Source organism: Corvus moneduloides, chromosome 8 (assembly GCF_009650955.1).
Source record: "Corvus moneduloides isolate bCorMon1 chromosome 8, bCorMon1.pri, whole genome shotgun sequence".
Classification (NCBI taxonomy): Eukaryota; Metazoa; Chordata; class Aves; order Passeriformes; family Corvidae; genus Corvus; species Corvus moneduloides.
This window is the reverse complement of record NC_045483.1, coordinates 11,505,882-11,533,694: the sequence shown is the minus strand read 5'-3', so window position 1 is coordinate 11,533,694 and position 27,813 is coordinate 11,505,882. Positions and strand designations below refer to the sequence as shown.

The window sequence follows — 27,813 nt, the reverse complement described above, 5'->3', positions numbered from 1 at the left end:
TTGCAGAGCTTTGTAATCTTTTTTTGATGTTAGCCACTGGAAGGAGAAATCAAAATACAAGATAGGCACATGTGACTGACTGTGAGGTAGTAATTAGGCTTCCCTGATCCAGTACAGCAATAGCAGACCAGGGCATTTTTGCTTCTACTCCTTGAAACTAATGCATCTGTGTGCACACCTCAGCTGCTCTCTTCTGCCCAGGAGAAAGATAAGAAAAATAAACTGAGCTAGAAACACCCTGAAGCTGCTTGCATTTTATCCCAGAAACTGAATAAAACTGTTCACAGAGTAAGAGCAAGGATTAGGTGGTCTGCAGCTTGTTGGTCCAATGGAAATGTTGCAATGCCAAGTTCAGGCTTTTCCTTTATGTCTGCCTTTGCATTCAAGGCCACTCATGATGCTTTCCTTCACTGGTCAGAAGGATAGCTTGAAGTGCTGTTTCAATGTGGGTCCTAGAATGGAACCATAGAGCAGTGCTTTTCCCAGTTGAAATGTTTGTTTAACATAACTGAGGTATAGATTGTGCTGAGCCACATCTTGGGTTACTAAGAGTCGTGAAAGAGCTGTCATTCTGACTCAGGATCACGCAGCTTCGCTGCAGTCACAGCTGATACTGAGATAATGGGCAGTGCTGTTAGAGCCTGACAGCAGTGCCATGTGAAATCCCCAGATGAAGTCTTCTGAGAGGCTAGTGTAATGCACTCCTGCATGTCTGGAAGCAGGAGTGCTGCCACAGCCGAGTGGGAACCAGAGGTCAGCCTTTTCCTTCTCTTAGGTTAGGCCAATGCAAGAATCAAGTCTCTTTTAGGCTTTAAGTCCCATATACTTAAGAATATTCATCATGTCTTTCGCATCTTCAAAAGATTGTTGTGGTTGTTCTCTTTTTCTCTAGAAACCAGATCTGGATCTCACACCTTCCCACTCTACTGTGCTGTGCCTTCTCTCCTAGATGTGGTTATGAGATCGTGCCAACGGCAATGACCATTTGATCTCTCTGCTGCTCACCAGAAAAGAGATATCAAGAGCTTCTAAAATAAGTGGCTACAGAGGCTGCAGTAGTGCTCTGCAGTTGTGAGGAGGCTATCCAAAGGGATGCCATGCTGTCAGGGCCTAATTGTCCAACTGCAGCCTAGTCCTGCTCTTACTCCTCTGTCCTTTGTTTTTGTGCCCATTTTCCTGTGAGGCAGCATGAAGTTGCCTGGCACAAAATAGGTGGAGCTGGATCAAATAGTGCTTGCTTTCTCAGTTTATATGTCCATTTTTTGGGGATAAAACTGCTCTGAAACACTTCTGATTTGATGCATGAGAGGAAATAAAATATAAAGTTTATCATTAGCCTGCAACCTGGAGATAATATTCACCTACAGATACTGTGACAAGGAAGGTGACTTGCTGGATGCTCTGCAGTGCAGCCACTGCTACAGTGGGAGACCATATTCTTCCACCCCTCTAAGTTCTAGAAGTGTGTTTGAGCCTTAAATTATATTTTAATGACTCCTTTAGTGGCAGATTTAAAAATACAAATAACTCTGAAAACAAATCAAGTACATACAATTTGACTCCCCGCAGCAGAAACTGTTAAGGGAAGATCTGATCTATCCTCATGTAACTGTGAATGAGTAAACAAGTTGGAAAAATTAATTTCATATCTTAGATTAAAAGGTATATTTCAGATTAATATTTGTCTTATTTTTCTCTTTCAATTAAAATAATAATAATGTGGTATTTTAAACAAGCTGTGGTCAACTCAGAAATTAATGAGAATGATGAATCTGAAAATCCATTTTGTGTAGTATGTTCCACACAGTAAAATGAAATACCAACACTTTATGTCCCTACAAATAATGAATTTGGTAACCACCTAGATAAAAATATTTTAAAATTGTTTTGTTTATAAAAATAGAAAACAATATTAAAGTTTTTGTATGAAATTAAAATAGTTAGTGTTTTGGATCTTCCCATTAAAAGGTTTTCCTCTAAGGTCTTCTGACCTACAGTTCCATGGCTGTGATTCAAGCCTTTTTTTAATGACTGTTTCATCCTAAACATCCGTCCTTCTTTTTAGCTAACTCCTGCACATTTGACAACAATATTAAGGTATTTATCTAGCTGATTAAAGAAACAACCAACCAACTAAACAAAAATAACACATTTTGAATGTCCTCTTAACAGAATCATTGTCTCTTCCAAGTTGGCGTTTTAGAAAGTCTATTCCATATTCTAACACCTTCTTCTTTAAGAGGAGGAGCCCATCTCTTCTCAACAGAACTTCTTGAAATACGGCTTCATACTGAGAAAGCCAAAGACTTTGTGATGTTACCACTTCCATCAACTGAAATAGCTGTATGCAAAACCAGGCACCAAATCTTTTATTACCACTGCCACATAGATATGATCCTGCTTTTTCCTGCCTTGGGCAATTCGCAGGAGAAGATTCAGTGAGAGGGAGCTCAGCAGGCTTTCTGAAAGATAGATGGCTCTGTGGCTGCTAGTTACTTTGTTGATTTAAGGACAAATCACAGTTACCACCATTTGTTTTCTCTTTGTAGTATCCAAGGAGTTATTGCGGATACTTTTTTGGTATGAGTCAACTCAGCATATCGTTCCTGCTCTTAATTTTTATAGCCAATTAGGACCCTCCTCTGCCTTGCTAACTCTCCTGTATGATCACATAAATGCAGCATGGCTGAGCCAAGAAATCTCTGTGTGTGGGCATGAACACGTAGCAAGTTCATAGACCCTGATATCTTCTCACAGTGTATAAAGCACAGGCAGGAGGAGTTTTTACAGGGCTTTAAGCAAACATGGGTGGGTTTACTATTCCCTCCAGAGCAGCTATGTGACATTGTATAACTATCAGGTCCTGGGAGATTAAATGCATCTTGTGAGTTGAAAATCTTGGATCTCTTCCCAGTAGCTTTGTGTGTGTGTGTCTACTTTATTGATAAAATAGTGCAATCTGATGTGTGCACGTGTTGGTTCTGTTAATGGCCCCCTAAGTGGCCTTTGGCAGAAGGTGGACAATATGTAAATGTTACAGACAATTTGCTGCAGGTCAGACTGGGTCTCACTGGGAGTGTCCATACTGACACTGGGTTATATAACCCAGTACACAGGGAAAATGGGCCTTCAGCCTCCAGTTTTCATGGGTAACTTTGCATTTGCAGAAAATACATAGGAAACCATTTTAAACAATCCTTGTATCAAAATATGGTGGGAAGGGGAATATATGAAAAAGGTGCAATATTGTCTGTTGGAAAGCCTGGAGAACTCTGTGGAGGGCTGTGAAAGCTTCAAGTCTCCTAGCACAAGCTTAAGGTACAGATTTCATTGCTGCCAGTCACAGTGACTGGGGAGGAATATCTTGAGTTGATCTTACATTTCTGATGCTAATATGTCGAATGTCTTATTATTTGTCTCATTTATCCAAGGAACCAACTAATTCTCAATAGGCAAAACTTCTCACACTCCGATACCTCTCTGGGGAATGGGTCAGTCTGGAGGTAGAAATGGAAGGGCGTTTCCAACTCCATGAAATTTCTCTCAGAATGACATTGAAACTTTCAGAGCAATATGCATAACTCTCCTGCATGAATATTTGTTTAAAAGATAATTTTAAAAAGATAATTTGTTTAAAAGAGAAAAGATTACTGAATAGGGAGAGAGATATTTAAAATATTTCAAATCACCATTGTTAAGAGAAAAAAACCCCAGGTATGCAAGGTGATACAATTCCACCTCTTCTTACAGACCAAACTGCAACTTGGAACCTGCTGGGAATAGGTAAGAGACAGAATAATTCAATAACATACCAATTTAAATTCCCCAGCTACACCATTACAAATTTGAGAACATTAGATAAACAAGAAGTTTGGCAATCAGTGGCTTCTCTCTCCATAGGGCTTAATCTTCAGCAGAAAGTGAACAAAAGAAAGTGGGTATCTCATTATCTCTTTGAATGAGATGATAAATAAGAGGTGCAAGATAACATTCTGCTGTATCACCAAGTTGCACCTGGCAGACAGTATCAGGTCTGACTGGGGAGATTCCTTTGGTGTGGGAGATGTGGCAAGTTATCTGAAAATTGAATGCAGTGCATGTCACTGCCTTGACTATCTTGACTAGACACTGCTGAATTTATAAAAAAACAAATCACAGCTAACACTTGGGACTACATGGGAAAGTTTGGGTTGTTTGTTTTTTTGGGTTTTTTATAATGTTTTAGACACAGAAGCAGAGCCATGAAGGCAGTGTCTCTGCTCCGGGTAAAATTCTCCCCTGGAATTTAGGCCCAGTCTCCCAGTATGACATAGGGCAGTAAGGCAACTAAGGGTGGGGTTGTTTGGTTGGGTTTTTTTTTCACAATGTCCAGTTGGGCAGTGTGCTGCCAGAGAAATCCAGGGGGGGTTGCTTCTAGAAATACAGGCACCTTATTCCAACCAGTCATTCATATTTGGGATTCTTTGTGATGAGCTATTTTCACAGACACATGGAATAATCCAAGTTGGAGGGAATCTCAAAAGATCATCTGGCCCAACCTTTCATGGGAAAGGGAGCCTAGATGTGTTTATCTATCACCCAGTCCAGTCCTGAGTGCCTCCAGTAAGTGCTCTTTGGTCTCAGTTTTTTGGGCCTTCCATAAGGAAACCTAGGCACATGGGGCCTTCAGGGTTGTGTTCAGTTGAGGATATTGCACTTTGAGTTGGAACTCCTAATGTTGGAAATGCAATTCCAGGATAGCAGCTGCTACTGCAGATGTGCTGAAATTAAGCAATTAAGAGTTGCTGCATGTCTGAAGTGAGATGTGACTCTGGCCCAGGCCTGTAGGTTTTCTTTCCTCAGGAACTGAGGTATGGGGCTGATGAGGAGAGGCAGGTTGGTGGCTGCCTCACATCTCGTTTTGATCTAAATTAGCAGGCACCCAGAGCTGTTACCTGCTCCTCAGCAGCATTCCTGGTCCTGGAATTTAATTGTCGTCGTCAGAAGTGTGAGTAACTACTCCTTTTATCAACAACAGCTCGAGACTGCACCTTTTGAGTAAAACTCAGCTTTTCTTAGAAAGATGTGAACATTATTTCTAACGGGGAAAATAAGCTCTTTCCGCTCCTGCGTGGATCCTCATGGTAGAATCACCATTTCATTGTATGGTGTGAGAGAACACACCAGGGCTAATTTCTCATCAGGGTTCATTGATACCTGAAGAGCACAATGACTGTGGTTCCAGTCCTATGGATACAGTGCTCAGCTTTCAGATCTATCTTGCACCAATCACTTGACATCTGAGCACCCCACAGAGCGAAGCTGGAGGCACACTTACTGCATTCTTTTCTTCACCCAAAATGGAAAGAGATTGAGGAAGCTGCTATAATAACAATTACTCCTACAGGCCTACCATACTGAGGAAGGAAATAAAGTGAGTGTGTTGTCCAGCTGTAAAGGAACACATAGTGTTTCATGTTTAATATGAGCCATATTATAGTAACTGTTCATAGAAATCCCTACCATACTGACTGGTCCATTGTATTGCACATTCATGTTAAGAAGCAATCCCTGCCTGAGAGTGCTTGCAATTAAACGTGAGACTGACAGACAAAGCGTTGTCCCCTGAGTATCTCTAGTGTATTCAGGCACAGGTCATTAAAGTGTTTCACTGCCTAACTACCACTGAGGACTATAACAAAGTCAGAAACTGAATGCAGATAGAGTCCTGTTCCCATGACTTAACCACAAATAAGCCTTTCATCTCTTTGCCTTTTGAATACTCTTCTGAGAACATCAGGTTCTACAAGCATATCATGTGTCTGTTGCTGGACAAGCCACCTGCCAGCAGCTCTCCCAGGCAGGCAGGGCTCCATCAAACAGATAAACTGAAATGTTAGTGAAGTTAGAAAAAACGCAAACCAAACAAAAAGAACCAAACCCCACACCAAACCCTTGAGATTGGGAATATTTAAAGGCAATTTACAGAAGTCTCTTCTTCAATATGATAATGAACTGAAGAATTGAAATCACTTAACTTCATTTACAAATCATGAATATGTATCAGTGCCTTTAAATGAAAGGACAACTCAAACAGATATAGTGTTTGTTCAATTCATTAAAAGGAAGACAATTTATCAGGAGGTTTTTTCCACTCTTAAACTAAAGCTATATGCAAATGTCAGTAAATCAAGACCTTGCGCTAATTCTACAGCATGATGAATATTTTTATAATCCTAATTAGAACCAGTCATTTAGTTCAGCAATTTCCCCCAATCTAGCCAATTTGAAATTAAAATAGATGCCTTGATTACAAAACTCATTAGCAAAGAAGCACCCTTTTTTGCTAACCAGTTCATTTGGAATGCACAAGCTGAATGAAGTGAGGAGCACTTGTGTTGTCAATTGCCGTAGGTGAAGTGAGCCTTAATTGTTGGCATTGTGAAGTATTTGTATTGCTGCATGTTTCATTGCAGTATAATATATCATTCATTAAACATAACAAAAGCAGTTTTAAAATGATTTAATTAAGTGGTGTTGGTGCACCAGGTAATTTTTATAAAGTCAGATGTCACAATTGTTTGCATTTGAAGTATTGATGGGCATTACTGTCGGAAAGAAGACGTATGACTCTACATTTATCATTCTGATTATGGTAGGCCTGGCAGTTTTAATAGGAGATGGGAAATTAAATTATGCAACCCTGGCTGTACTTCAGAAATGCCCAATGAATTTTGTCCTGGCAAAATACTGAACTTTGGGCTTGTGATGATTTGTGGTGGCGAAGAGAAAGTAATGGCTTGTGAAACTTGATTTAGCCAGAACAGACTTTCCTATTGCTTGTTATTTATGTTATAGATACTTCATGAGCAAGTTTTACTTTGAAAAGGGAAATATAGAGATAAATGGAGCGAGACACACTTGATGCTTAGATGTGCTCTTCTGCTGGAGCAACCTATTTTATTGTGTAACTGAGCAAGGATCCTGTGGTTTATTCCTGGGCCATGCTAAATCATGGCAGTATATTGATTTTATCTGGAGCCTAAGTGGGGTGAAGAGTGGTTATAAATATAGCAGATGGGAATAAAAATGAAAGAGTGAAGAAGGCTGAAGAATAAGAACACCAGGACCATGATTTATTTTGCTTGACTGTAGAGATCTAAAACGTTGCGATGTGCGCCTACATTGGGTGTTGCGGCTTCACATCGTAGTTGGTGGTGATCTACTGAACAGTGTTGATTGATTTCTGGAAGCAAATGGAGGTGACTCTTTTAGGATGAGGTAAATTGTACCTTGGACTCACTTGTATTGACTAGGCCTCCACTGAGTGTCTAGGAAGTAATTTCCTTTGCTGAGATGTAACTATTTGCTATATTACCTGAGATTAGGGGACTTGAAACCAACCCTGCTGTCTTGGACGCATGCAAAATGGATTACATGGGATATGATTCCAATATGATCAAAACAGCAAAAAGCATTAAGTTTCCTAGTTCCTGTTGTCGTGCCTACAGATTCTAATGACCCTCACCCTGGAGGAGAGAGCAAACATGATGTGGAAGCAAAGGAGGAGTTCCCAACCTTTTGTTTTTCTTTTCAGTGAGGCAGCCAGCTGGACAGATGATGCTGAGGGCTGAAGGTACAGTCCTTTCCCCCTCATCCCCCCAAGCAAGCACCTGCACATGCCTGTTTTTTACATCACCAGCCAACAAGAACAGGGAGAGTCTGTGGGGGTGCTTCCTGAGGGGTGCATTTCTGTGTGCTGGACTGGCAGCTTGGGGTCAGGAGTAGGAATGGCAGGCCCAGAAGTAGCAGACTGTCCCTTGCTCTCTGTTCTACCCCTAAAGCAAGGGCGTTTCAGCTTCCTGAAATCAAAGTCTTTCTACACAGTTGAGAGATGCATATCTGAGAGACAAAGAAAGAGAAACTCCAGAAAGCAGCAGGCAGGAGCTGATATTTCCTGGCAGAACTTCCAGTGTGGTAGGGGTGGGGATCCTGTGTAAGAATTTCTCATCAGCAGGTGCTGTAGTAGTAAACGTGCCACAAGGCAGAGAGGGTCCTTCTTTTATGTTGTAGAACAGCAGTCTATTAAAAAGCTCATACATTTAATTTCGAATTGCTTTGTGCCTATTGTGTGAAACAGGTTTGTGTAATACTAGAAGCTTATATGTTTTTTCTCAGATTGCCCTGTGCAAACAGGCTTCTCTCTGTTGCTCTTGCCTTCCCTTTTTGAGTCACAACAAACCATCCCTGTCTCCAGTCCTTGTTTTCAGTGGGGAAATGGACCATGTTCTGATCTGATAGCATACCTGAGGTGCTTTACAAAAGATGTGTGCAGTCACACATGTAGCAGCTGATATTCAGTGAGTCCATTGATTTTAGCAGGGAAATGCTGATTAACATCACTGGAGGATCTGACCTGAAAACATGTACGGTATTCTTTTCTCACATAAAACAAGAAAGATGTAGTTTATACCTCCCAGTGCGCACATTTTTTTTCCCCCTAAAATCTGCCTGGTGAGAGATGCAGAGTCCCTGGGCAGAGAGCCTGTGTGCAAGCTCTTACTTGTGTTAAGGCAACTACTATTCCATTGTTCAACCTTGACATACCAAAATTCACCCATCTTTTTAAAAAATTTTCTCTTTTTTCTCCTTCTTTTTTTTCCTTCAGATAGAAACTTCATGTAATCAATTATTCTGGGGAATAAAACTGCCAGAGGAACAGCTGTAACTCCTCTGTCCCCTCTCTAGGCATGGATGATTCAAATGTCCCATATGTTCAATGGTAATCCAGTGAATGTTTCAGCTTTTCATGCTTATTGTGTCAGCGGTGAAAAAGAAGGCCAGTTCCTGGATTTTTGGTCTAGCACCTCAGGAGCTACAATCCCAAGTGTTTAGAAATAATGAATTGGTCCTTTGAAAGTAATGCGTTTGGCGGAGAAAAAATCAGGGAGGTGTTTGAATAATTTCAGTTGTCCTCTCTTATGTGTCTCTTGATGCTTCTGTGACTGAGGAAATGTTGAAAACCATGTTTTTCAAATGCTTCCTCACAGTTAATAGAATTAGAAATTTTACCATTAGAAAAAAAAAAGGAAGAGAACCCCCAAGATTTTCGTAATGTCCTGATTCCAGCACTGTTCTTCTGCAGGGCATTTATGCTTTTAAGACACATATCTTTATTCATGGTTGCAAATGCTGCACATCTTTAGTTGTGTTTCGGTGCATATTTCAGCTGGGTGTTCATATTGGTTATCTGGGGAAGACTGGTGACCTGTTTGGTGTTTGTTTGGGGTGTGCACACACCTGTGTGCAGGTTTGAATTTTTGCAGTAGAAACCCCACAGCAGTTCTGTGACAGTTATAAGAAGTTGTTCCACAGTAATAAAATTCTTCAGTTTTGTGTTCAATTGATTTTTATAGGACTATAGGTGGCTATAAAATGAAAGTTAGGGCATGATGCAGTAAAATTTTGGTGCATTGAATGTATTGTGGGTATGATAAAAGGAGGAGCTGAGGCACCGAAATGAAGGGTGGTATTTTTGAGAGGAGGACAATTGATCAAAGAAACAACAAAGCTTAAAGCTTCTTAGAAAATCCTTGTGATTCTGTCATGCAAAAGGAGGAAGACCATATCCTTCCCACAGCCTCCTACCTTGGGCATCTCATTTCTGCCACAGGCTCAGTGATCATAAACTGTCTGAATATAGATTTTGTAGCATTTTATGCTTGCAGTGTTCAAGAGATAGCAGCACGTACAAATAACATGTTAGCAGAATGTACTGGACCCAAGGGGACTTTCCTGCCGGATAGTGAGAGAACAATAATGTCATCAAAAGTTTTGCTGCCAAAACAGGACTCTAGTTTTGTCCTCTAACACAGCACTTGCTTCAGGCCAGTTGATTTTCTCAGATCTTCGTGCAAGTCCACAAGAGTTATGCACACATACCCAGCGGCACAAATGTCATGAGTCTGAAAGTTCTGCTGCAAAATTGACTCTGCTATTCCCTAGCTAGATGAGTTGTACTTTTTCTCCAGTGACAGCATGGAGAAGGCTGCTCTATTTTTCCTTTGCAGCCTTCCATTATGAGTTACGCTGTACCATCACTGCAAAGCTAGGTTAACTCCAGGAATTAAAGTTACATTATGTCAAGTTTGGTGAGTTGTTGTTGTCTATAGTTGTTGCCTTGAATCAAATTTGTTTATTCTTGGGGCTTTGTAGGGGCTTTTTTCTTCACCCTACTTCATAAGGTGGATTGAAGGTACCTAGAGTTTCAATAAATGGGATAAATAGATTAAATATAGACACCATAGAATATTTACAAACCTAGAGAGCTGCTGAGAGAGGTTAGATAAGAGCTTCCTTTTTCTTGCATGATTTGCAATTGCAGATTCATTTATTCCAAAGGTACACAGTTTGATTGCAGGAACTGGGTGATGGATGAATCAAAGATGACAGTGTAAATGGTGTCTGCCCAGCAGCCCGGAGGGAGCCCTGGAACATGTGAGTTTCTCATTTGGTGATTTTTCTGGCAGTGATGCCTCAGTGCAGTGACAGTTTCTGCTCCAGCTGTCAGGCTAAATTGTTCCTGATGATAGCTGGTATTTACAATGATGCTGTTCATTTGGGTTCCTCCTGTAAACAGTCTCCCTTTCCCATTTGGATTGGGATAAACTGAATCTCTGTGAGGTGCAGGGAGGAATCTCTCGTATTCCATGAGACCTTTTACTCTTCCCTTTCTGCATGTGATCTCTGGCTTGGCTGTGTATGTGTGGAGATGGGTGCCTGTATAATCAGGCTCTGCTTTTCCCTTCAGTTGTCGCCTATTGCCAAGGCATGGATTGCCAGGGAATCTGGTCAAAAATAAATTTGGCTAGCTAGAGATGAACTACTCCACTGAATTTTAAGTGTTATAGTAAGAGCAGTACTGGAGAATATCTTCAAGACAGCAGAGCCCCTTGTGGAGACCAGAGTTGGCTGTTGAGTAGAGAGTGATGCTGAAAGGGATCTAACTTCCTTTATTATATTATATGTTCAAGCTTGCAGAAGCCTCTTGATTCATTATAGGACAGGATATGAAAAGTACGTGGTAATGGAGATGGCCTAAAAGAATGCAGTGTACAAGAGCAAGGGTGTTTGGGTAGGAGATAATATTTGCTGAAGCTACATCTTCAATGCTATCAGAAATTGAAGATTTCTACCTTGTTTTTATAATCTTTTTGCTCACAGAATTTAATTCACAGTAAGAGTTGTGCTGTGAGCGGCTTCTGTGTTCTCTTTTAGGGGACATAAGACTCCCAGTAACTAAGGTGGGCCTTTCTCTGGGCTGGCTCGGTCCAGTATCTGCCCAGGCAGTAATAGAGCACAGGTGGTGTATGTGGACCAGAGTTGTCCAGGGAGGGATTTCTCCCAGTGCAAAACCTGTACAATTCCCAAGCAGTATCTCTTCATCTACCATAGTTTCCCAGAAGACTTTCAGGATGGCATTGGGGTCATATCCATGACCAAAAGAGATGGAGGTAGAACCTGTGTGGTGGTAGCCTATAAATGCTGCTCTGCATCATAAATCCCTGACAGAACCCATGGCCTCAGGCTGAGGGGGCACAGTGCCCTCATGGGGTGAATGGACTAGAAGAGTAGGGACAGTTTGTGGGACAGCTCTGACTTCGTCAAGAAATTCAACACTCTGAGAAGTGGGGTGCAGGTCCTAAGGACCTGTGAGGTTTGCTGCTCTTCAGCTGGTGAGATGAGAACTGAATGGAACGGACATGTGCCTTCTGTCAGGGCTGACCCCAAGTGAGAATAGCATTTTCACCTGTGTGAGATGAGTTCAGGGGTGTGTCTGCTCAGTATCTGAAGGTGACGGGTCGCAAAAACTGAGGAACTGTTTCGAGTAACCACCCTTATCTGTGAAGATACTGATGAGTGGAAAACTGCATTGGGTGGCAGGTGCATGTGTTAAATAATGTACAATTTAAACTGGGGCAGAATACATTGCTTTAATTTTGCCTAAATGACATATACTGCTTGAGACCAGACTAATATTTCTTTCAAGCTGTGTGAAATTTTTTACATGAACAATGACTACATCTCAGAATAAAACGCTGTTCTAAATGCAGTCTCAAAACCTATTCATTAATGCCCACACACTTTCAGAAATGTTTTTTTCCACATAAAGAAATAAATCAGAAAAATCTTAGTTGAATTTGGAAAGTGGTTTGGGGATGTGAAATCTATTTCTTCCACTCATCTGAAAAAGTCCCTCTGCCATTAAATCCTGGTCTGTATAATATAGAGGTTAACCTACAGATAGTGCCACAGGGTTTGTAAAGGAAGGAGGAGAAGAACAGCCAAGCATGTGATTGTAGCTTTATGTCCCACTTTGGCTAATGTCTCAGCCTCTCCTGCTTTGTCCGTTGTAGTCTTATGCTCAATAAACGTGAAGGATTGGTCTGTAATAGCAACGAATGTACCCAGATGCTTGCACTGTAATTAAAGGCATATATCACACAATAAAGCACATTTGAATGAAAAATCTTCCCATTAGACATGTGGTTCACATTTATTTCCCCTTATTGTTAAACTTCTGGAGTATAACCATTGATGGAGTATAAGGAGGGACTTCTAAAGGCCTACAATGTGGAGCCCACAGGAGCAAAGAACATTTTCCTCAGGCTGGGAGGACACAGAGCTCCTCAGTGCAGGCTGACCTGCACAGCAGCATAGGATTTATCCACGTGGTTGGTGGATCCAATTAGCACAGACCTCAGATCCAACACTGCCTAATGATTTTTAAGCTGAAGAAGGTGGACAGAGGGATCAGCCCGGCTTAGAGACAGAAAAATCAACAGCCATTAGAGCCAATTCAGTCTTTTGTGACTGTTAAAGAGAGGGGAAAAAGGATCGAAGCAGCATCTGGGGACAACAGGAGCAACCTGAAACCTTCTCTGCCTCTGGCTGTGCCTACTGGATGTCGGTGGAAGAAATACTGGTAAAGATAACTCCTGGTGTGCCTTGTAGCCTCTGGTAGCAGGAGGCAGCTCTGCCATCTCCATCCCATTCTGATCTCTTCATGGTTCCAGTATTGATCCCTCATTCCCTTTCTCTACTTTAGTCCTCCACCAAACTCTATAGCTGATTTTGAAATGGTTAAAATATCATGGAGAAAGGAATAAATAAGCAATCAGAAAAGTTAGCCTTCCCTCAAAATGGCATTTCTATTTATAGTATCTTTTGCAAGTTGCTAAAGCTAAATTCTTTAGAAGTGATTGAAATGTTTTGATTGACCAAATTGAACATATTTTTTCTCCAGATTTTCAGTTTAAGAAAAAAAATCATGGAAGTAATATTTTTCATCTTGCTTCGGCACCACTCTAGCATTTCTGGAGGTGGGGGAAAAGCAGAAAGAAAGAGAACCTGTTTTCCACCCATGGCTAAAACACACCTTAAGCTCTTTGTGACACTTACTTGTGACACTGCTCCTGTTGCAGCTGTATCTGGACTTCTTGTTCTGCTAGAAACCAGTCATGGAGTAGAAAAGCAAAAGATGCTCTGCTCTGAGCAGAAGTGCCAGATTTTTGGCTGAGTGTGCTTAACCAATAAGGCTTAAAAGAAACTGAATTGTGAAGGTTTTGGAATGGACTTTTTTTTTTTACCAGTTTAATCCACTTTTGTCTTTTTCTTGGAGATGCAGTGGCAAAACAGAGAGAGGCAAGTCTTGCTTTCAGCATCGGGTTTAAAGTGGATCCATTGAGTGGAAGCATTTTTTTAACTATGAAACGGTGAAACCTGACATCAGTGCATTGTCTTAATCTGCCTGACTTCATTAGAAACCAGGTCTGAAATGAGCTATACAAGTATAACATGGAGTCAGACATTTCCAAAGCATTTCGTCTTTGTGCAGAAGATCCCTGACCAGTGTCTTACTGCGGTGGGATGGAGACTGAATTTCTTTTGCCTGAAGACCTAACTTTACTGACAAGCATGTGAAATATTTTTCTTAAAATGCAAAAAAACCCCCCAACCTTCCCAGCTTCTGAAACCTTTTCTTTCTTTTTCCTCTCTGTATGGGACAGATGATGGAAATTTATTTAGTATTTAATTTCTCTCTTGACCAGTTTTCAAAATAGCCTGTTTCTAGTGTCCCATCTATTACACAACATCTGTGGGGAACTGAGCAGCTCTGGTGAGTCTCAGACATGCATCAGTCTGGGCATGTTCTCTTTCCATGCTTAAGACAATCTGGCTGTACAATGCTAGAGAAGAACCTTGGGCTGCAATGAGGTCTCTTGATGCAGCTTTTAATCACCTGGAAAGGAAATCAAAGTAAAGAGATAAACCGGTCCATTTGTTTTCATTACAATTACTAGTTTTTACTACTCTGTGTAAACAAAGGCCATAAATTTGGTGCTGGTAGACTTCTTTCTCCTAAGCTCAGCCCCACCAGCTGTTGCACAAATCTTTTGGCTTGAGAAGCAGGATTTATTTTTAGCTACTTTAGCGTGGAGCTGTCTAGAGTGCCTTACCTGAATTGTGGTTTCCAGGCAGCTTGTGACAAGGAAGAAAAGGACTTTTTCCATTATTTAAGGGTCCAGAAGCACTTCCAAGCTTCAGATCTTGGTACCACTGGAGCCTCACCTTGCAACGTGGCAAGGACAGGTATTTCCCTTGGAGGAGTTGGAAAGAACAAGCACAGATAGTTCTTGAGTTGGTTATCAGCTTGAAGGTGATGTTACCCTTTGTGTCCCTAATGGTAACTGCTGACACTCCAGAGCTGTCTCACTAAGGCCCAGACTGAGGGGAATGGTGGAGCAGAAGAAAGAGAGGAAGACCTCAAATCTTTCTTTGAATGCAGCCTTTTCTACTGTGGTAATAAAGCCACTTCCAAGGCAAGGGTTGCTCCTGACCTGGTTTCAGCCACACCACTGAATTAAATTAGACCTGAGTCCTGTACCAACAGTGCTGCAAGTAACATGTCCTGCCTCCCAGGAGAACCAGAGAAAGGGGTTTGTATAGACCCCACGGTTTAAATGTTGCACTGATGCTGTGAAAGGGAGGGGTATCCATCTGTCCTTAAAAAAGCAGATATGGAAGCTGTGGTAAAGAAGTAGGGAGTGTTTCTGGGGTACTAATACCTGTCTTCATGGCTATACTGAATCTATCCTGTGTTCAACTGGCAGTTGTCAGACATTGCTTATCTGTTCTGTACTCTAGAGACTGAAAAGTGTTGTGAATTTTTCCTTCAGTTCATTTTCCTTCTAGGAATGAACTTTCTGAAATATTAATGGTGGCACCCTTCTTCTTTTGCAGTTTCATCTGTAACACAGAAATGTAGAGAAAAGATACACCTTGCAGTTTTCTGAGAATTTGCAGCTTTTTCTTTAATTTTTTTCTAGTGATCAAGGTCATTTTCCTTCTGTAGAGAAAATTTATGACCCTGCAACAGACTTTCTTTTCTGCGTTGTCCTTTGCGTGCAGTCCAATTTCCTACAGAAATGTTGACCTAATTTTTTCTTCTGCCCTGGTTTAAGTTTTTGGCAGGAACCCTTCACACATCTTGTAGATTTTTCCCACCAGCTCTGACTGAGAAGGTGTTAGTTTGCTTTGTACTTTTCTGGGATCAGAGCCATCTTTTCATGTAAGCAATCTGAGCTACTGCTTGGGATCGTTCTCTTCTGAGGCCAAGCAGGCCAGGCTAATCTGACCCTCTTCTTCCATCATGTGTCAGCTGCTGCCAAGTTATTACCACTAGACCCACTCTCACCCTGCTGCATTTATTTTGAATACATCTTTCCATCATCAGCTGTATGTATTGTCTGGAGAAAGTATAATTTTTTATGTAACAAATGAATTGTTCCTCTAAATGCATGTAGTTCAGCTGCTCTTCCTCACTTTATCTGACATCATTTGCACTCCTGGATGGCTGGCAGACAGGAAACTCTGGAGAGTCTCGCCAGATGTTTGCTCAGGCCAATAGACCTGATTTCATGGCAACAAATAATATTTGGTTTTATTTGCTTATAAGTTTTTATGTATGTTCCTGGTGCCCTACTTCTTATGGGTGTAGACATGAAAGTCTGTAAATATCAAAGCTCTGTGAATTTCTTTAGTCCATTGTCTGTTGCTTTTCAGTCTGTAAGTGACATCTGTATGTGCTTCTTGCAGTGGTAAAGTGTGCCCAGGCTATTGTATGCTTGGTCTTTCCTTGGCTTGCCTTCAGTCTTCATTCTTCTGTGTGCTTCCCCCATGAAGACCAAGCAGGTCAGCCTGAGAACAGGGAATAGGTCATGAAATCCATCTCAGCTAGATCATGTGTCTCTGGTGGGGTCATCTCCTTCTGCACTAGTCACTGTGAGCTTTTTGTAATATCTGTCGAGAGAGGTGGAGAATTCTAAGGCTTGAATAACAAGCAATTTTAGAAGTTTCTTGCCTGTCTGAAGATGAGCCTTGGTGACTAGCTCAGACATGGATGACTAACACCAGGGGGTTGAGTCTCTTCCTGGGATTTCCATGTTTCCTTCTTTGCTTGTTCTTCTCCCCTCTCTCCATAAGTGGAATTGAAGCAGACCAGTTTCTCATGCTGTTCCAGTTCTGAGCAGCTTTACTTCTCCAGAAAAACAATCCTTTTCTGTTTTTTCTGTTTTGTTTTTGTTTGTTTGTTTGTTTTGTTGTTGTTTTTTTGTTTTTTTACTAGCTATCCTTGGTAAAATAAACAAAACACCCAAAGCAAATTACCCACAACCCTGAACAAGATCTTCCAAGCCAGCCAACATGATGTGTCACCCTGAGAGTTTGTACTGGAGAATTGCAACAGCGTTTTTCATATGAAACACTCTGCAAGCATATAGGTACAGCTCTTTTCTTTACAGTTCTGTAGTTCTGAATGTGTTTCTGGCACAGAATCTGACACCGGGGATAAAGCTCCTTCTTTAAGGGGCTTGCCAATTTACTTGGAAACAATGCTGGTGTGAAATAAAATGTTGCCTGTGTTCTTGGAGTTTGAAGACAAAGCATTCTGCCTTTGGTACATAATATCCTTATGGTTTAGATTTGTGCTGAGCAAAACAAGCAGGAGTTAAGGTCTGGCCTGTAGGGAAACAGAGTTGTGTATCACCGGGGCTGCCAACGTCTTTCCTCGCACAGATTGTGTTCTTGGTGAAATGCAGGGCTGTGTTGGTGGATGTGATATGTTTGGTGCTACAATCCTTGAGTGGGGAGTATCGTGATGCTTTTTGGATAAATATTTGCTATTTACCTCCTTGATGGTGCAGCCTTTCCTATTTTAAGTGGTAGGTCTGATCAGGCTCCTGAGTAGAGGCAGAGTCAAATCCTCTGCATGCCACTCTAACTGCATCAAGAGACAAGACCAGCCCATACATAAAGTCCCATAGTGGTCTTAATTTTTCAGTCATCAGAGTAAATCAAATAGCAGGAGGAGGCTTCAGAAAGGCCATGCCCTCACAGTACACCCTCGTGGTGTGCTGGAGTCCACCCCTCTTGAACCAATGTGTTGGAGTGCTCCAGGAGGTGGAAATGCCAGAGATTACTTGTCACTAAAGAGCCAGAGCAGAGCTTTAAAATGGGAAAATCTTGGCACCGTACCTACATCATTTATTTCCTTTGCTTAGTATTCAGCCTTAGGAGAAATTCATTTCTCTTGAAATCTGCTGTACTTGCCACTAAATTTGTTGTCTTTTCTAAAAGCATATCTTCTCCTGTGAAGGGAGATAAACAAAAAGTGTATGTATATATTCAATTTTAATGCATACTAGAAATCACTTTATGTTTTATTTATTTATTCAACATTAACCTTTGCATTTGCATCTGTAAATAATACTGTAAAAGTGAATTGGGCCAGAGAAGCCTTTTAGGGATTTGTTCTGTCATACAGCTTTAAAACTCAGTCATCTGTTTAAAATTTGAAGTGGATGCCTAGAATGAGTAGGTGAATAATAAATAAAAGTTATTGAAATGAATAATATCCTTTTTATCTCTTTATCTGAAATCACATAAAGGCTGCAAGTTCAGTTTAATCCTTCTGACATCAGTCAGTCTGAGCTTTAATAGAGAAAAGGAAGGAAAAAAACCCCAGACCAATAGCTGGTCTCTATTTTTTAACTTGATACAGAGCAGGAAGCTCCCTGAAAGAGACACTGGGAGACATGAGTAGTAAGAAAGAGATTGTGCTTCATGTCAGTGAGCTTTCTGTAGCTACTGCTGTTATGCTGCTGCAAAATGAAAGGAAATGCCAGGGGCAAAAGATAAAAGAGAATCGAAGGAAATGGATGTATTTTGCTAATCCTTTCCTCTCATGGTGAGAATGGTTAATCCATTGCGGAATACAATGAGGATGCTAGACCCACTTGGACTTGCTTGTGAGCATGACTTAACTGGGCCTAAGTTGCCTGAAGCCTGGGTAAGTTGCACCTGTAGTCAGGACATATAAAGGATAACCCAAGTTGTTTGATGCAACTGATGCAACTCGGTCTGTGCTGAGGTCCTTGTGTGTGTAAACCACGCCCAGTGACTCAAGGAATATTCCTGGCAGGCACTGTGCTAAAGTCAGGGCAGAATTGTAGGACTGTAGAATTTTGACTTCGGAGTGTGGATTCTCAGTTATTGTTTCTAAAAACCTGTGTGTTCTGAGAATTAGTTACCTTAATATTGATGCCTACTTCATAAGCCTAATCTCGAATTTGGACAAGGAATTTTCTTTTCCCAGCTCCTTTAATTAAAAAAGACAAGCGATGCTTTGTTGCTTTATTTTGTATCTACACAGAATTCCTTTTGGGGCAGAGGACACTCTATCGTATTCTTTTAGACAATCACCTGAAAACCTGAGGAAGTCTGGCTATTGTGGGCTTTTAGTGCAGTATGTTACCCCGTCTAGAGACGGTGCTTAAGAAATATGGCCAAATTAGAATATTCAGATTGTGTCTGATCTCCTGAACAACATGGGGCAAAAAATCTTTCCTAAAATTTCTTACCACTAGCTCAGTGATGTTGGCTGGAGTGAAGTCTACGTAATTGGAACCCTTTTTGACATGAAGACTGAAGGACGTCTGCTTCCATCTCTTTCCCCCTCATATGTTTTACTGTCAGCTTGAGCTGTTATTGGCCAAACCGGAGTTCATATTGGCATAAATGCAAAGGACTGAGTCTTTTGTCTTGATCCTTGATGGAGTCTGGATTTGAGTTTCTGAATTTCCTTTTGCTGGCTATACAGTGATTTGTTTGTATAGTTGAGTACAAACATAGCAAGAATTAATTAACTGCCTCAGGCTCTGGATACTGCTCAAACAGCCCTTTCCAATCATCTTTCCAAATTGATCTGTGGTCCAGGTCTGATGTGGCTGTTGCATCTCTGTGGTCAAAGATACTGCCTATTCAAGAAACTTTAATTTTCGGTGTGAACACACGCAGTTTATCTTTCCAGTCACACTTAGCCATCCATCACAGCAGTGCCACAGGACACATCACTAGGTTGTGAACCCTTCCAATCTGAGCATGGACCTGCCTCCAGTTTACAAATCCAGTTACTCAAATCAAATGCAATGCAAAACCTGTGCTCAAATGATACAGTTTTTCCATTAAGGACTTAAATTTGGCTATTACAAACATTAAAGTCTTTCAGTTCTGTTGTCTACCTCCTTAGCTGGCAATCAACTCTTGTTTTGTTAAGCCAGAATTTAAATCAAATTAAATTTATTTGAAATCTTGTTCAAAATGCTGCCTGATAATTAGTTCTCTGCGATCTAGTAGTAAAGCATAGTAGTTATTTCTCAAAGCGTATTTTTTTCTCTGAAGAACCAAACTTGCACAAAGTTAGAGAAAAGGAGCTTACATATATTTCAATTGTGAGAGGATGAATTGTGGGTAAGAAAATATTTCTATGAAGAATGGTGTTTGTGGTATTAAGCAGAGTATGTATGAAGCAAACACGTCTGAAACTCAGTATGGAGTTGCATGGAAATTTGGTTACCTTACAGCTGTGTCATTTGTTAACCAGAAAGACTCAAAAAGATCATTATATTGAAAATTTGGCTTCCAAAAAGAGTCATGTCACTATCTTTGGTGTTTAACTAATGAGAAGGTTGATTTCTGACTTACCTAAATATTTAGACCTCGTTCTGAATATTAGAAAATATAGGTTAGGAGCAATTTACTTTTCAATACAGAAGAGAACTGATTCACTTCATAAAGCCAAATCATAGCATGACCTTGAATATAGAGTCACTACCTCATCAGAGTCATGTTGACTAGTCTGATTTGTCTCTTGTTCTATTTGATACTAGGAACTCACGTGTCACCTGCTTCCTATTAAGCAGAAAAAGCCAGGGGGATGGCTGGCTTTGTTACATGGCAGTCACAGTGAATGTATTGATAGCTGAAATTTGGAAGCATAAAGATGTTTGACATGGTTTGGGAAGAGACAACCTGCTTTTGAATCTCAGGAGCCCAGTTGGTTTAAGAGTGAATGGAAGACACTGCCTTCTTAGCCTCCCCTGGCAGCGAGGGTGATTGATAATTGTGTACAATTATTGTAAACAATCCATTCATGTTCTTTAATGTGAGCTGATTTTAATACTTTATCTAGCAACAGTCTTCTTCTTCCTCAACGTTTATACTTTCTCACTTTCTGTCTTTCAGCTGTACAGCTCCATGGACTTTGGAAGGAAATGGCAGCTCATGCATGAGCGGGTCACTCCAAACAGGTTTTACTGGTGAGTTATGGGCACTGGCTTGGCTTGCTTTGGGTAGGTCATGGAGGGGAGAAGGGCATCTGACTTGAAGGGATTGGTTGCTTTACCTGAACATGAAGTATACCCTTGGTTTTGTTCATCATCAGTGCTATAAACTCAGAACATACCTTGCAGTGCCACAGTCTGTGTGTTCGTACCTCTTGTCTGATAAAACATGGTGTCTTTTACAGAGAAGTACAAGTCTTTTGATAATTGCAAAACTCCTGCTTCTTTGTTATACACCTGCTTAGAGTAACACAGAGAAACTGCCCAGTGCTTCAGTGACAAGCCTGTGATCATTAGACCTCCTGTTTTTCAGCCCTTCAGAGAGTTACTTTAGCCTAGAACACAGTCTTTGTGCAGAGCCAGCCATTCTGACCAGTCTCCTTATGCAATCTTGGTGAGAAGGGATGATTCACTCTGCTTTAAATCACTCTCTGAGGAGCCAGTTTCATTATAGTGACTAGTGAAAGCCCAAGATCTGCAGTTTGCTAAAAATCTGCTTTGTGACTCAATTCCTTCTCATTTCCCAAGTGTCAACCCCTCAAATTGTAAGAGTGTCTTAAAATCAGATGATGAAACAAATTTAGTTCCTATCTCCAGGCTCAGCCATCTCAGATGCCTCTTTTCCAAACTTCTCTGCACCATGTGAAGGCTCAAGAACTGACTTTTAGAGAGAAAAAGAGAAGTGTAGTTCTTCTGTAGTTGAATTTAGGATATGGGGCTCGAATCAGATTCATAATTCTGTACTTACTATATGCCAGATGATGGGGTGTGTGTGAATGTGTAGAAGTGCTGATTTACAGAATCTGTGTATAGCTGAAAGAAGTGTCTGGTCTTAAAGACCAAAAAGGACTGTATTATTAAGGAAACGGAGGGTAACATTTTGGGTGGTTAAAAATAAAAAAGACTTGAAAAACTTAAAAGTTGACTCCCAGTTACAAAGCATGTTACATATCTATATCTATATCATTTTAGAGTCAAATTCACACAGACATTTTTGTACCTCATTTAAAGCCCCTGGAATCCAGGCCCAAAATATCTATAGATTTTATTTGCAGTGTTTCCACACCTTGCACTGGAGGTAGACTCCTTATTTTAAATTACCTACATCCTTCTGCAAATCTCTCTAAACATCTTTAGGCTCCAACAGTTAAAACATGGCTTTTTGGCATCAAGTCTAGAGGTTTCCCTTAGTGTGTCTGAGGAATTTGGACAATGTGAGGAAGTTTTGAACACCGAGGAAAGGAAGTTTTAAGGCTCCTAAGTCACATGGACCTGCAAAATATATCAAAGGTCTAGAACCTTGTCTGTCCATGTTACTGTTCCACAATTCCATAATGTAGGAAAGGAAGTTATTTTCTCCTGGTTCAGGTGGCAGGTGGATGACTGACGTAACTATCAAAAATCCTTTGATCTCACTATTCATACTGGGTACACATGAGAAAGGTGAGTGTAGATCCTCTCCTGGTGTATCCTTCTGCAGAGCAGAATAACTGTTCCTTGGAATAATTTTACCCCACCCTTCAAATAACACAAGTGGGCTTAGGGGAGAGAGGCTTCTTGGAGGATAAAGTGCAAGGGCTAAGTTGACTTGGGAACAAAGCAGAATCTCTTCTTAAAGGACAGGTTGTAGTGTTGTGCCTTATTTTCTGCTTTCATATAATAATGGTTAATGGAAATTGCCTGTTTGTCCATTTCACACCCAAATATGTGTTGTTTTCCACAGTCTGCCTCATTTTTCATAGTCTTTTGCCTGCAGTTTGAACACTCTTCTTTAACAGTGCATTATGTAACACCTCTGTTTCAGGTGCCTTTTTCTCTTAGGAAATGTACAAGTCTTCTATAGTTAAAACTCATAAGACATAAACTTAGAAATCTTCATTCTACTCAGAAACAGCAGAGTCCCGCTGAGAATAAGCTTCCCAAGAGAGTGAATTAGGTTTGTCCCAGAGTGGGAGGGATTTGAACCAATTCATAGTGCAGGGATCAGAGGTATTGAAGTTGTGGAACATAATAACTCTCCTTAGCTGATTTGTTTCTCTTTTTCCTTCCTTTCCTTTTAAGGCTACAAACTGTGATGGCTTGCAAGCTTTGGCTTGTAAGATCTGTACAGAAAAAAAATGCAAAAAAGAACATTTTAGCCTCAGAAGTTTGTCGATTTCTTTTTATTGGGCTATGAAAGAGAGAGAAAAGTGGGTACAGCTGTAAGTTTCAAAGGGACACGAGCCACTACTCTGTGAAGCTCACAGAATCATAGAATGGTATGGGTTGGAAAGGACCCTAAAGATCATCTAATTCCAACCCCCCTGCCAGGGCCAGGGGTGCCTTCCACTAGACCAGACTGCTCAAAGCTCCATCCAGCCTGACCTTGAGCACTTCCAGGAGACAGACATCCACAGCTTCTCTGGGCAACCTGTTCAATTGTCTCATCAGCCTCAAAATAAAGAACTTCTTCCCATTATCTATTCTAAATCTACCATCTTTAAATTGAAAACTCCCTCTCTTTAGCTACTTAAAGGTGCTGTAAGTTCTCCCAGAGCCATGAGGTTCACACAGACCCACCTCTCAGGTCTGTCAGTCTCCCTCTGGATGGCATCCCTTCCCTCAGGCGTGTCGACTGCAGCACTCAGCTTGGTGTTATTGGCAGGCTTGCCTCTCCACGTCACCAGCCTATCGCTGTCCGTGCCATCAGTCTATCAAATACTACATTATTTAACTTCTGAATTCAAACTTCCATGGAAGTTGAAATAGTAATGATAGGGAGATGCCAAAATGAGGTAAGCTGCTCTTTTGTTTGCTGCTCTGCACTGTTCATTAGCAGAGGCTCAGGTAAGCATCCTTCATGAAATGGGACGGTCTCCGTCTGATTGGAATGCAGCTGGCTTTATCTGGGACAGGCTTTGCTGAGTATGTTTGCCTTCAAAACATGCCTTTCATCTCTCAGGCTGCTTTGAATGGGCTTGTGAAGACTGTAAAGTTCACCTGGTTCATGGGGTCAGTCAACCTGACAGGGAAAGGTCTTATTTTTCTCTCTGAGTTCTTTCTGAATAATTATACCTTCCCTGAGAGACCTTGCAGATAGAGATCTTAAGGCCAGGAGAGAATTGCAGTTGCTTCAGAGCTTGTGAGATTGGGATGTGAATTTTCTCTCAGCAGAGTAAGCACAACCTCTCTGTTAGTCATGGACACACTCTGCATTTTTTGGTGTAGCTCTAGTAACCAGCATCTGTGATGGCTCTCCTCTGGTCAAAAACAAAGCCCTAAGCTCCAATCCCAATTTGTGGCATTGTGTCTTGGCTCTTCTATTCAACTTCTTTCCTTAGTCATAGATGTTGGTGCTACTCACTCGTTTGTAGTTTTGTGTTCTCATCCCATATGGATGTCACATGTTGAGCTGTTCATGGGACATCTCTCATCCGTTCCTGAGCCCACTCAAAATTTGTGCATGAGCTGAGATTCACCCCTGGGCCACTCATAGTTATAAAAAACTAGGATTTGAGTTCTCTGCTTCGGTAGTAGTGATTCATTTGTTAACTACACCCACTGATGGCAGTGGCAGAGCTTGAACAGAATGTGTTACTTGATGTATGTACAGGCATCCAGATTTGGCTCCCATGTGCCTTGGCCTCAGATTTTAATAACTTAGGATCCTGTAAGACTAGAAATAGGGAATTTACGCTAATGTGATACAGAAATTCCAAGATCACTCAAGATAACTGGAACCAGCATGGGTGGAAAGTTTGTTAAAAGCCTACTCAATGTTCTTTTCTTTCAGAACACATTTCTGCAGCTCCCTCTGGGCCCTGTTCATTTTGTGTCACTGTAACTTAGACACCTGTGCTGCCATGTGGAGGATATAAAAAATAAAGCCCATATTTTGTACAGTAGAAATGTTGGGGAAGTTTCCTCGCCTGTAAAACACATGGTGTGTTCTGTGCTGACTAAGTACTGTTGCTCTTCTGATAAAAACTCACAGGACTTGAATTGACCTTAAGTTCTTTTTACTACCTCTGCCTTTTCCTGCGGCAGCACAACGGGGCTAAGCAGTTTGGCTACTGGAGCATTCACCCAGCACTTTGATGGACCACAGCTTTTCCCTGTCATCTTGGGTGACTCCAGCTGACTTTCCCTTGCTACCTTGTGGGTGAGACTGGGAAAGGAGAGCACCTTGATGACTGTAGTGGGTGGAGTACTCAGATATTCTAATGTGAAGTGCTACAGTAGTAGATTAAGAGCCATGGAGGGTGCAAGAGAATGAAAAGATGCTTTAGTGGTAGATGAAATCCTTTTATCATCTTATGGCTTAATTCTTTAAAATACAAAGTTTCTCAAGGGGACTTGTGTTTTCTGTCCAGCCAGCTGAATGGCTGTGAATGTCATCCCCTGTCCACCTGTCTTTGGAGGCCCTGCCTGTGTTTGCTGAGCAGGCACGAGAATCACCATCCTGAGCAGAGGACAGGACTATACTCCTTGGGACACCCATACCCTTTCTTAGGGCTTTTCTTTTCTTTATTGGAGAACACATTCCTGTTTCCTGCCTTCCATCATCACTGGGGAATATGAAGTGGTGGATGTGGAACCATTTTCCTTGTTTGGTTTTTTGTTTTTTTTTTTTGCTTGTTACAGCTAGACATCTCCCTTCTCTCATTTATTTTTTTACTCGTGCTCTCTGGGACTGTGAGTGATTCTGTCAAAGCCTGGGAGCAGGAAAGTGGGGAATACCCATTTGTGTGGAAGAGAGGGAGAAATCTGCACAGCATTTCTAATGCCTCTGGGGATATTTGGAGCCCTGAAGTCAGCGTGCAGCATGAACCTAGTCAGTAAAAGCCACTGAAATACACACTAATGATGAAAGTTGGACAGAAAACACCAACAAGGCAGGAAAGGAGAGACTGGGACGAGGAAGATAGGACATGCACTAGTGTGGCTTCAAGGACCAGCGTTTGTATTTGCAAGTAGAAAAATTTGGTGTATTAAGCAGTTCTCAAATACACTACTGATTCCCTCAATAAATCTCCCTAGAATTTTATCTTTTCCCTTTTTTCCCCTGTGATAATCAACCAGATTTCTGTTTTGTTTTGCGGTGGTTTTTTTGTATCTATGAATGCCAGACACAATGACTGATCTCTGAGGATTAAAAATTGGGAGAAGGGAACACTTTCACTGGAGAAAGAAGGAGGCTGCATATCCACTGACTTAAGTTGTGCTTTGGAGTTAAAGGTTTTCTGTCACAGTTGTTTGAGGAATGAGACAACAAATTTTGTATTTCAAGGGCAAGGTTTTCAGTCTTTTTTTTGTGATTTTGGATAGTAACAGATGATAAAAAGTATCAGCCAGTGTATTTCTTTTTATTTGCAGCCTGAATTTCAGGACGACTATAGCAGAGTCTGGTTTGGATATCTGATAGTAATGTAGCAGAAGTTAAGGGGTTTACCTCAGTGTTTCTAAGGGTTATTATCTGGATTTGTATGTGCCTTCACACAGATGTTTGTGTCTGTTTTTATTTCTTTGTCTTTGGGACAGCACTGATATTTCCTAATTCCAGTGCCAGTTTTGATCCACTCAGCAGTTTCAGCAGCAGTTCCAGTAGTGACCTTTGGATACAGCTGACATTAACTTTACTTGCCTAGTTTGTCAGCAAAGAGATGGTTAGTCAAACATGTGCCTGTCTCTCCTGTAAATCCCACTAATCATTAACTACCAGATGGTGTCATTGCACGGTGCTGGGGAAACATCGCCTGATTTTTTACAGCCAAGTTTAGTGTTAGGAAAACAAAGTCTTGTAAATGTCAAATTGACTCTTAAATAATCCTACATTTGAGTTTTTCAGAATTTAAACCATACCATACATGGAGCTATGGATAAAAGGAATGACTCCAGTTTGGCAGCCATGGATTACACCTACGAGCATCACCAAAGCATGTACCCAGTGCCTATTAGTGGAGCCTCCCTTGGGCTAATGACTCATTTGGCTCTGGTAAGGGACTTGCCTCCCATGCCCCGTGGGCAAGAACAGCCCGGGAAGCTAACATAAATCTGGGATGTGTTACTCAAGCCACCATGACCATGAAGTGTGCTAGGCTGAGGACAACATTTTCAAACTCTAGCTTCAAGCTCTGTAATACGAATTCAGGAGAGATGAGATCTTCTCAAAAATTCTTGGCATATATTGGAAGATTTCCTTACAAGTTCACTTTAGTTAATTAAAGACCATGGTGATAATAAACCAAATTTTATTTTCCTTTTCAGTTAAAAAGGGGCAAAGTGAAACTGTGAAGCTAGGGATTTTATTTCGTTTTGTGTGCCTACAATTAATGCCATCGGCACTATAGATACTTAGTGTTTCCAAATGTTAGGCTGTAGGTGACTCACTTGTGATTACACAGTAACTCAGTGGCAGAGATATAAATGGAACATGGATATAGAGGTAGATACTTTTTTATTGGCTGAAATAGTGTTTATTTTTTGTTGAAAAGTTTTAAGTTAAGAAAGTTATTTTAGAATTCATGGTAACATTATCAAAATGTTTCTCTCAAAAATTTAACAAAGGGATATCATGTAATGTTTGACAGTTTTTGGATGGTCTTTTAAAGTCAATTTAAAATTTGAATAAAGCTTCATTTTGCAATATATGATTTTTTAAAAAATTAAAGCAGGGAAAGAGTGCAGTCTGAAACAAAGTGTGTGATGTTTTTTTCCTAAACGTAATCCTATCCTGGTTTTCAACTACAGATTGGTAAGTGCTTTTCCAAGGACACTGTGATAGATTTTATGGGTATCTAAGAGTATAAAAACCTAAATTACCCTAAGAACAGGAAAAATCTTCACTCCGTGTCTCTGGGAAATGCTGCAGGACTTTTTTATAGACACTGAACAGACCCCACGGGTTCCATTAGTGCCTTTGGTCCGTGTGATGTTCAGACAACTATTCCCCTTTCTGAGCACAGCCCATGTTCTTTTTCTGAACAAATTTATGAGAGATTGACAGAAATAGTTGGATCTGGGAAAGCATCTCTGTAGAAGGTGGGAAAAAAACCTATAGTACAGTACTGGAGAAGTATTACAGACTATTTTCTAGTTTACCTGGGACTAAAGC

General features: G+C 40.9%; 1 protein-coding gene across 1 annotated transcript in view; it reads left to right on the top strand.

The window, feature by feature from the left end:
• SORCS3 (sortilin related VPS10 domain containing receptor 3) overlaps window positions 1-27,813 on the top strand; it is a 280,734-nt gene that overhangs the window by 151,984 nt on the left and 100,937 nt on the right. Inside the window, 1 exon segment of the mRNA XM_032116124.1 lies at window positions 20,623-20,696. Within this exon segment, the coding sequence (XP_031972015.1) occupies window positions 20,623-20,696 (74 nt within the window).